Source organism: Urocitellus parryii, chromosome 7 (assembly GCF_045843805.1).
Source record: "Urocitellus parryii isolate mUroPar1 chromosome 7, mUroPar1.hap1, whole genome shotgun sequence".
NCBI classification, from domain to species: Eukaryota; Metazoa; Chordata; class Mammalia; order Rodentia; family Sciuridae; genus Urocitellus; species Urocitellus parryii.
This window is the reverse complement of record NC_135537.1, coordinates 159,679,436-159,689,435: the sequence shown is the minus strand read 5'-3', so window position 1 is coordinate 159,689,435 and position 10,000 is coordinate 159,679,436. Positions and strand designations below refer to the sequence as shown.

General features: G+C 51.5%; 1 protein-coding gene across 1 annotated transcript; it reads right to left on the bottom strand.

Moving 5' to 3' along the window:
* Positions 1 to 7,660: 7,660 nt before the first annotated feature.
* On the bottom strand, positions 7,661 to 9,459 carry Hoxb13 (homeobox B13). Its single transcript, XM_026387094.2, has 2 exons — positions 8,859 to 9,459; positions 7,661 to 7,914 (listed from the first exon to the last, which is right to left on the bottom strand). Exons 1-2 carry the CDS (start codon positions 9,457 to 9,459, stop codon positions 7,661 to 7,663), a joined length of 855 nt encoding a protein of 284 aa, XP_026242879.1.
* Positions 9,460 to 10,000: the final 541 nt, after the last annotated feature.

The following is a 10,000-nucleotide window of genomic DNA, read 5'->3' as shown; positions in this document are numbered from 1 at the left end:
TGGGGCTTCCTTCGACCACGGATTCAGGGAGACCAAGTTAAAAGTTTCCAAATCCTGGGAAAGAGAACGAGAACTGCATTGGGGGGTCGGGGGTGGGGGGCTCGGCAACCGCTCCGGTGGCCGCCTGGAACTCGCAGCGCTCAATATTACCGCGCCCCAGGAGGAGCTCTTTCAAACCGCGGCTGCTGCCTGCGAACGTTCTCTAATAATGCACCGGCCTTAGCTCTCATCCGATTATTATTACTTATGTATTTTTAAAAATCTTGATTGTTAAAAGAAATGAAGAGATTTACTGCCTAATTTAAGGTAAGATAGCATGAATTACGGGCGAAGGAAAACGTTACAGTGTTTTTTGATCCTAACCTTGGTCTCACGGCTATGTAGCCTCAATAATAGAGGGAGTTCTTTGTTTTGTTATTTCGGGTGTTTTTATTTGTTTGGTTTGGGGTTTTGTTGTTGTTGTTTGTTTGTTTGTTTTTCTGGCGGTGCTGGGATGGAACCTTGTTCGTGCTAGACAAGAGCTTGCACACAAAGCTACATGCCCAGCCACAATAACCGGGTTTTTAAATGTAAGCCCAGAGAGTCTTCCCGGGAGGCAAGGATCAGAAACGCTTTGAAAAAGCAATACCGGCTTGAGTGGAAGAGGCCCGGTCTTTCGCATTCTGGCTCCTTCTATAGTCCCCTCTGCCTTCTTCCCCCGCCCCCCCCCCCCCACACACACACACGCTTGGAGTCCCCGTCTGGCTCACAGAGAGGTGAGGAATGTTTATAGCCAGACTCAAGTTCAATGACAAAACCTTGCCTGGAGGGGGAGGGGCACTGAACTTCAACCGTGGCCGGACAAAGGCTAGGCGCAGGTCTACCGCGGGGTTGACTGGCTCGGTCCACCTAGGGTCAGAGAGCTGGGAATCCAAGGGATGGTGCGGACCCTGCTGTTAGAGAGCTGCCTCTCTCTGCCCCTTGCCTGCAGCTTGTGGAATGAGGCCCCTAGCGACCGCGCTCTCCGGCCTCAGTGGAGTTGGTCGGTTCTGAGTATAAATGGTTAGAGATGGTGTCTGATTAGGACCCAGACTTTTCCTTGGCATCCAGGACCGTGTGAGATGCTCCTAGCGTCTTCCTAACCAGCTCATCCGGAGCCAGAGCCAGAGCGGAGCCGGGAGCCATACAGTTTTCCCATTGTGATCTGCCTTTCCCCTTTTTCTCCCCACCCCCACCCTGAGTTTGATATTCTGAGCATCTTTCCGAATCCTTCTATACTGATTGCATCTCCTTGGTAGCCTCCAGATGCCATGGGTGTGTGCATAAATCTTTCTTACTCCTTGTTCTGCCAATGATTTGTAATCATTTGCAAAGGTGTCTTCCCACCTCACAGTGCGAGAGCTCATAGAATATAGTCCCCATGCTTCAGGGCTGCAGGCCTAGGATCTGCAAGACCTTAGGAAGAGAGATTCTATTTCCAAGGCATTTCCTCCTGCCTTCCACCCTCAATGGAAGATTTTGTGTACAGCAGGCATTCAGTACATTCAGTAAATGAGTAGCTGGTTGAACTAAATTTCTGCATGTGTTTAATCGCCTGTGTTTACACTTAGATAAAGATGTCTCCTCACAAGCTGGAGCTGGGTCTAGGGGTTTGAGTAAACTAGTATGGCCTCAGCTGGGCAGCCCCAGATGGGAACAGGTGTTTGTCAGTGTCTGAAGGGACCTAGGGTGGAGAGGTTTGCTGAAGTGGGAGAGAGGCTGGTCATCCCATTCTGTCAGTTGGTGGAGACCTGGAGCTTAGAGATTAAAAGGATTTTTAAATGCTTTGGGGCCCAGGTTTTGTGACACCCTTCAGGTAACCGGCTTCAGGTAACCGGCTTTCTTATTCTCAATTTATTTATTTTGTAAAGTCTTCACTCAGTTCTAGAAGGCAAGGATCAGATACTCTGATAAAGCAATACAAGCTTGGGTGGAAGAGGCCTGGTCTTCTGAGTGGGGCAGTGTCAGGGGAGGAGTGCGATGGAGGGTGGGGAGTTAGGTGAGTCTTGGTTGTGTTTGTAGATTCATGTGTCCATTCTAAGACCAAGTTAGTAGTGGCAGTGGCTGAGGATGTGGGCATGTGGCCCATGTCTCTGTGCTAGTCTCAGTTCCCCTGCACCTGCAAGAACCTGGGATGAGTCCCTTCCAGTTGCTCCTCAGATTCCAGCACTCACCAAGCCAAGGAACTTCTGAGAGGGCACAGGTTGGGGGGGGGGGGGAAGCAGGGGCCCAGAGGTTAAAGTACACTTTTGTTTTTTAAAGGACTACAGCTTTTCCCTTAAGGGGGATTTAATAAATTGTTATCAAAGTTAAATTTTGCCCAATTTTTGAAAGTTATTTTATAAAATACTATAGTTTTAAATTAAAATAATACTAATAATATTATCTTTTTTCTGTTCCAGGACTCCATTTCATCAAACTTGGTTGTGCTCGCTCCCACCAGCAAGCCTCTCCCAAGCCAAGGCTGTGCACATCTGGGTGCTTCAAGGAAGCATTTTCTTTGTCCCTTTTTGTCCCAAGTGATTGCTGGTCTTTCTAGAAACCAGCAGGAGGTGTCCCTGCCCTATGTCTCTGTGAAAGTCTGCTCCAGGTCCTTCTCTTACTTACAAAGACTTACAAAATCCCCCAGATTCTTAGAAGACCCCCTTCCAGCCTCCTGAAGCAAATTCCAGACTGGAAGATCAGTAATGCCCTTGGCCCAGGCATTAGCTAGTTTATCTATTAGAGAGAAACCCTTGGAGATAATAAAAACCAGATCGGTCCTTGGTTTGAAAAAACGGGCGCGTAACATTTCTCCTCATTCTGCCAAGGCCTAGACCAGAATCCAGCTTGCTTCTAGGCCAGAGCTCAGCAGGCATCGGCTTGAAGATGTCAGCCTCCCAGTGGTCTAAGGCTCCACCTTAGGGGTGCACCTAAGCTTAGGAGAGGAATTACCAGAGAGCAGCCCTAACTGCTGGCTCCCTACAGAGTCTGGGGCGGGGCTCAACGAGACTGCCCACAGCCGGTGGTTCCCCACTTATAGCTGCAAGTCAGGGGCGAAGACTGGAATGTTGCCTCTAGCCGCCCCAGGCTCCTCGCCTCCTCTCCTAACGCGGCATCTCCCAGCGGGTCTCCCGGTAGCTCTCGCCCTTCCCTGTCCCCCGCCGTTTGGCTTCCTCGCTCCTTCGCGAAACCAGAGAAGTCCCCTCTTCTCCTCACCTTCCTCTTTCTTGCCGTAAAGCGTTGAGGAGTGTGGGGGCGGGGAGGAGACCACCAGCCTAGATCCTCAAGTTCAATGGCAAAGGCCCTCCCCCTCCCCCCCAGACTGGGTTCCAGCAGTTGCTGCTTTTTTCTCTTCTCATCATGCTCGGGGTGACTGAATTCTTTTGCTACCCCTCTGTCCCCCTCCTATTTCGGAGGCAGTTTATAGATGGGGAGGGGGTAACCGTGGCATTCTTTCAGGTCTCCTTCTACCCCTCCAACGCCCCCCCACACACACACACACTTACATACACTTCTACACACACTGGAATCGGAGATAGAAAGAAAAGTTGGCATCGATTCTCCTTTGGATGTTTTAAATCTCTCCAGGCCCAGACCAGCGTCTGGGGAGAGGTACCCGGTGTCCTGCCCTTGGGCAGGAGGCCGAGGGCCGATCCAGTAATTTCTCCCCTCGTGAAAACAGAGAGCAACTGTTCAGGTGGGTGAAAATATCATATAAATTTCTTTCAAAAACAACGAAACCTCCTCCTTTCACCCCTTCCACAGCAGCTCCATGCTTTATGGCACGTTTACGGGAACGAGTTCATTTATTTAATTCGCGATTGTAGCTCTGGGGTTTCTGTTCGACAGGACGGAGGTGGGGCACAGAGCTTTCCCTGAAGGAACCCTAATTAAAGTGCAGCACTTAGGATCTTGAATAAAATTTTAATGAAAGGGTTGCTCTGGATTGGGGGAGGGGAGCCGGCGTCGCTGCCCAGAACTAAGGGACTCAATGGTTTGCCTTTTTTTTTTTTTTTTTTTTTTTTTTTTTTTAAATTTCTTGCTGCTAGGGCAGATTTCCAGCCCGGAACAACACCCAGTAGTGGTACCGGTGGAGGGGATTCAGGGCAGATTCCAGGCTGCTGTGGCCCGGCTGAGCGGTGGACGGCGGGAAGCGTTTCTCTGCAGCGGAGAAAGAGAAAGGCCCCAACCACGGAGCCTCGCAATCGTTCTCCGCTTGGCCGTGACCGAAATCTAGATTCAAAAAGAGCTCCCGGAGGTCGCGACCACACATTTCACCACCACCGCTATTTATCGTCCTCTGTGAGGCCTAATAAAATCTACCTGGTTTGGAATTAGAAATGATTTTGGTCTTGGAGCCCAGGTAGATGCGGTGTTTCGTTCCTTGCTGAAAGTCTCCCCTGGAGGAGCACCTTTGACTCAGAAGGAGGGGAAGAGTGTGGAGGGGCGCTCAAAAGGAATTATGCCTTGTTGGTGAAAAGGCGTATTTTCCAGAGTTCAGGTGTGTGCCTCTGCGTCTACTTGTCCGTGAGAACGTCTGAAGTTACCTATTTTTGAATGCTGTGCTCACGCGTTTGTCTAAGTAATTTAAATAAAACCACGATTGTAGCTTAAATCGTACTTATTTAAAGGAAATAGCTGCAGGCGAGTGATTGAGTAGATTTTGTGAATGAGTAGGTTTTGTGGTGATTTATGTAGCTTTGGCGTTGTGTGTGTATGGCGGGGGGTGTTAAATTCAAGGCCTCCTTCATGCTAGGCAAGCAAGCGCTCTGCCACTGAGCCCTGATGGGATTTGGACACAATAAGAGTTTCACCAGTCGGTGGTGGGTGGATATAATTCACTTTGGGAATAAAGTGGGTGTTTGGAAAATGATTCCATAAAAAGGTTTAATAAAAAACGAAATTGATATTTTTTTGCACAGGTTCTATACAAATCAGTCAGAAAAAAAAGGGGGGGCTCACGTGAATTACTATGGAAGGAAGGTGAATATATTATTCCCGTGGAAGGAAGACGTGGACCAAAGGCAGATGGCGCCGCCGCCTTATTCTGAGTTCTGACCACCCTGTTCTTTTATTCGCATTGCTCCGTGCTGGCTCTCCTTGTTCTCCTCCTGGGCCTCTCAGAGACTGACTTTATACATGAACCGACAGATCTGCGGATGGATTGACTAAATTGCAGGCAACTCCTGGTCCTGGAGCTCTTTACACGCAACGCAGGACCCTCCAACCCTGCAGGCTGGAAGCTACCGAGCGACTGTAAGCCTGAAGCTGGGCGGCCGGCGGGTTCCCTTGAAATTTCGAACATCTGCCGGAAGGGGGCGCCCTTGTCTTCTTTATAGTCTAAACACACTGGTTAGCAGAATAAATCTCTTAAACCCTCAAATCTTTTGTTTGCTCTGAAATTACTGTGAGAAAAAAAAATAGGGCCCCGAAAATTCAAGTCCCTGGCAGAAGAATGGAGGAGTTAGGGTCCTGGAAGTCTAGAAGCCCCTCATCGCCCACAGGCCTCTACCTGGGTCATCTCCATCAACTGAGGAAGCAGTCCATCTTGTGGCCTTTACCCCTCCCCATGTGAGGAGCATTCGCCATGATGCTCCCCTCATTGATCTTACACCCTTTCCTCGTGCCCATCGGCGCTGAAGTCTTGCCACTTCTGAAGTTAGCAAGGGAGAGATTTGCTAGCATTTGGTCTCTTTGGTCAGGTTTGGGTTTTATAATGACAGAAATAAGAACCTGTAACATGAAAAGCTGCCCACACGTTGCTTCACTTGAAGGAGAATGTGGAAGGCAGAAAGTGATCTCCTCTGACCAGGGTGTGTAACCAAGGAGCTTAGACTAGACCACAGAGCTTGGAAGGAATTTTTCAGTCAGGAAGGGGAGGTCTCATTCTCCTCCTATCCATACCCCCTGCACACAAAATCTGAGACCCAGGGAGGGAGGCTGACCTCCAGCCTTGTGTCTTTTCCCTCATTCCTGGCTTTTCTGGTAAATTAATGTAGAAGAATCAGTGCTGCTTCCCTTCTCATTCTTTTCCCAGGAGACAAGCCAGGGCTGGGATCCTACCCAACCACGGCCAGACACTTTTGAATCCCTTGGCTGGGGCAGCCACCCTGGAGTTTCCTCAGGAACTGTGAGCCCGCTTGGAAAGAGAAAGCCCCCTGAAATGGTGGCTTCTGCCAGCCACTGCTCACCATCCACCCACCCACCATTGGAAATTTAGGTCCAGAGGGCTCTCCCTACTATAGGGTCTGTGCACTGTATCCAGGGACCCCCACCAAACCAGAACTCAGGAAGGTCCAGGTTGGTGATCCCGTCAGCCACTGGGCTCATGTACAAGACATCAGGGAACCATTACAGAGGTGGAAACCAATGTCTCTCTCAAGGTGCCGGCTCTGCAAAAAAAGAAAAAAGTCTACTCCAAGTTTCCAGAATTTTGCACTATGTATCCCAACCTGGAAAACAAGGTTGAGATACATAGTGCAAACATTGGTGCCACTCTGCCTTCCACCCACCCAGGATTCAAAGTATGTGGACTGAGCTAGTGAAAAGGAAAGGAAGTCTGAGGCCAGTGGGATACTGGCCACCTGGAGTTCCTCCACCCTGAGTCCTGGTCTTTACACCTCTACAGTCAGTAATTCTTTCACCCACAAAGACCTGCACATCTTCCCAGCCTGAGGCTCCAAAGTTCCTCTGGGTGTCTCAGAAAGACAAAGGAGAAAATGGGTGGTTTCTGCTCCTGCTGAGCTATCCCAGCATGCTTGGGACTGGCCTAAGGGTAGCATAGATTACTACTCTCTCTTCCATAACTACTGTGTCTGATAAGCGCGCTCTACAATGCCTCAAATATCTACTTCATGTGGCTCCTAAATGCCCAATAAACCATGGCCTACTTGGGTCAGAACCACCAGGGACTTTGAGGGCAGACTTGGTGAATTTGGGGGAGGAAGTGAGAAGCTTTGAATTACCCAGGCACTTCTTCAAACTCTGTTTCTCTGGAAGAAGGACAGACTAGAGCAGCCTGTGGCTTCATTTTCATGCAACTGAAAAACTGAAGAGTTAGAAATGGAGCTTCCCAATGGGCACGACCTAGAGGGTAGGTAGGGACATCCTGCCCAGCTGTCATCTTAGGAAAATTCTGGATGAGCACCACTTTCACAGAGGAATCTGCCTTTTCTCCTCCCCCCTGCTTTCCTGATGTCACTGGAATATGGGGGAGGGGTGGAATGAAAATAGAAGTAGATCTGAGAGGAAGCTGCCCTGCAAAGGGATCTCCTTCCAAGTTTATTCATAATCAGTTCAACTCATGAAAGCAGTTTCTAAAGTGCTCTACAGAGCTCTAGATAGAAAATATGAGACTAATTATCATGGCAACTAGTACTGGTTATCATGATTATCACCACTGTTAGAATGAATTATTATGACTGGTATGGATTCTTTAGGAACCCTGGCAGAGAGAACTGTAAGTCTAAACCTCACTCTCCTGGCACATACAGGATGCCCAGGCTGCACCTGAGGAATAGTCCAGGAGCCGGTGGCCTGCAAAGAATGTCATCTCTGGGGGCCCCTCACGGAGTCCTTTGCCCAGTCAGGCCCTGGCAAGTCTTCTGGTCTCCTCAGGACACCCCACCTTCCCCTACCCCCACTCAGCCAGGAAAATCCCTCACGGGGTAGCGCTGGTCTTGACCTTGGCGAGAACCTTCTTTTCCTTGACCCTGCGGTTCTGAAACCAGATGGTAATCTGGCGCTCTGAGAGACTGGTGGCTGCTGAGATCTTGCGCCTCTTGTCCTTGGTGATGAACTTGTTAGCCGCATACTCGCGCTCCAGCTCGCGCAATTGCCCCTTGCTATAGGGAATGCGTTTCTTGCGGCCGCGGCGGAAGGCACAGCCTTCGGAAGGGTGCTGCGCGCTGGAGTCTGTGTGTCAGGAAAGGGAGGGAGGAAAAGCACTCTCAGACCCCCACCTAGCGCCAACCTAACCGCAGACCCTGGCCCCTGAAAGCTCCGAGGCTATGTCATCTTGCAGGCGCATCCAGATCATCCCACTGGCGCAGTGCGCTCATACTCCCCCAAAGCACACTGGGGCACTCCCTGGATTATGGCTGGGTCTCTGATCACTTCTCAGCCTCTCCTCCCGCAGGCCACCCTCACCCATCACTGCCCTTCCACCCAGGAGTCTACAAACACACCCACCACACACAATCAGGCCTTTTACCCACGATCACATCCATCCACTCCCACAAGAATTTTCACTCTCGGTCACTTATAGATTCTACAAGCAAATTCTGTACAGGAGTAAACACGTTTCTGCGCGCGTGCACACACACACACACACACACACACACACACACACACACACCAATGCACACACCTTAGGTGGCAGGAAAAGTAAATTTTCTTTTGGAAATTGAAAACTTGCCCAAGAGAAAGTGAGGTTAATATTCTCTAAAGAATACTCAATGCCTCCTTTCCTCCTCTACCACCCTCACACTCACTGAATTGTTAGACTTTGTGTAGAATTAGGCTGGGATTGTGTTGGGTAGGAAACCCTGGCCCCAACTCCCAGCAAAGGATTCCAAGGCTCTCTGACATATTGAAGAGCTAGTTCCAGGGCTTCCTGGGGGGAAGTGAGGGAGGCTGGCTGACCTCAGGCTTCAGATAACATCCAGCTCAGGTCCCTCACATTGACCCTCTGGAGCCTCCATCCAGGCCCTCCAACAGGACCCTCCTTTAGAATCCTAATAAGCCACGAAGCTCCTCCTCATCAGCCCCAAGTATCCCTCCTCTCCTTCCTCCTCCCAGGCAAGTGCCAGCGTAGCCCACTCTCAAGAGCCAAGGGGACCCAGGGTAGTGGAAGTTACCTGCAAATGCCGCCTTCCAAAAGGGACCCGGTGGGTTCTGTTCACCCTGGCAACACATCTGGCTGTTCCAGCCACTGGCCAGGGCCCAAGGCTGATAACTGTCCACAGGCAGCAGGGAGTCATGGCGAGGCTCCCCAGGGGCACCGAGGGTCTGCACCACCGACACATCCAGGTAACTGGCCATAGGCTGGTAGGGTCCCGGATACCCCGGATAGAAGGCAAACTCGGTGGGGCGACTAGGGTACTCCTCTCCAGCTGCAGGAGTCTCCGTGGGGTAGGCAGCCAGAGTGGCCGCCTGGGCACAAGGTTTCAGCGAGCTCCGGGACACCCGGCAGGAGTAGTACCCGCCTCCAAAGTAGCCATAAGGCACTGGAGCTGGGGATGCCCCCTGGGGCACCCCAGGACACGGGTGGCATTGCTTTGGTGGCTCTGCAGAGCCTGGCAGATCCAGAGGGCCATAGTTGACAGCGGGCATCAGTGTAGGAGCTGCTGGATGGCTGGGCAGTGGGGAGTGGGCGACTAGATTCCGACCCCCTCCTGCTCCCAGCAAGCCTTCGATATCCTTGGCCCCATCCAAGGTGGCATAATTGCCAGGCTCCATGGGGCCGAGGGTCCGCTCATGGGGCGCTGGGGGTGGGGGATGTAGAGGGTACCCAGCTCGCTCTCCCCACCCAGGCCCGGGGAATCCAAAGCGTTTTAAATCGCTCCCAGCTCGCACGGCGCCTGCATTCGCCCTGTCCGGCCGTCTTGACGCAGGAGACGCAGGGACCCAGGCACGCGCGTTGATTGGCTGCGGCTTGGGGGAGAGAAGCTCATAAAATCCTCCCGGCTATGGCAGAAATTGCGGAGAGAGAGGGGACGAGGAGCAGAGCCCCACCTCCGTCTACTCCTCTCTCTCCCTGGCTCTCTGTCTCCTGCGCTTTGGCAGGTTTAACGAGAGAATAAAAAGCTCTCCCAATAAAGTGTCCATCTCGGGGGCGGGGGGGGGAGTCGGGGGTGGGGCTGGGAGGCCGCTCCCGGCCTCAAAGGAGAACCCGGGAATGCGCCTAAGAGGAAGCTGGGAAATGAGGGTACTTCGGAAGCCCTTTGCTTTGGGGCCTGGGTACCATTCCAGTTCACTCCAGATGCCCCTCCCGTCCTGG

Excerpts from the sequence above, each read along its gene's own strand:
- Hoxb13 (XM_026387094.2), bottom strand. The coding sequence starts at position 9,459 with ATGGAGCCTGGCAATTATGCCACCTTGGATGGGGCCAAGGATATCGAA. Across the intron at positions 7,915-8,858 it reads TTGGAAGGCGGCATTTGCAG|ACTCCAGCGCGCAGCACCCT; the intron begins GTAACTTCCACT and ends CCTGACACACAG.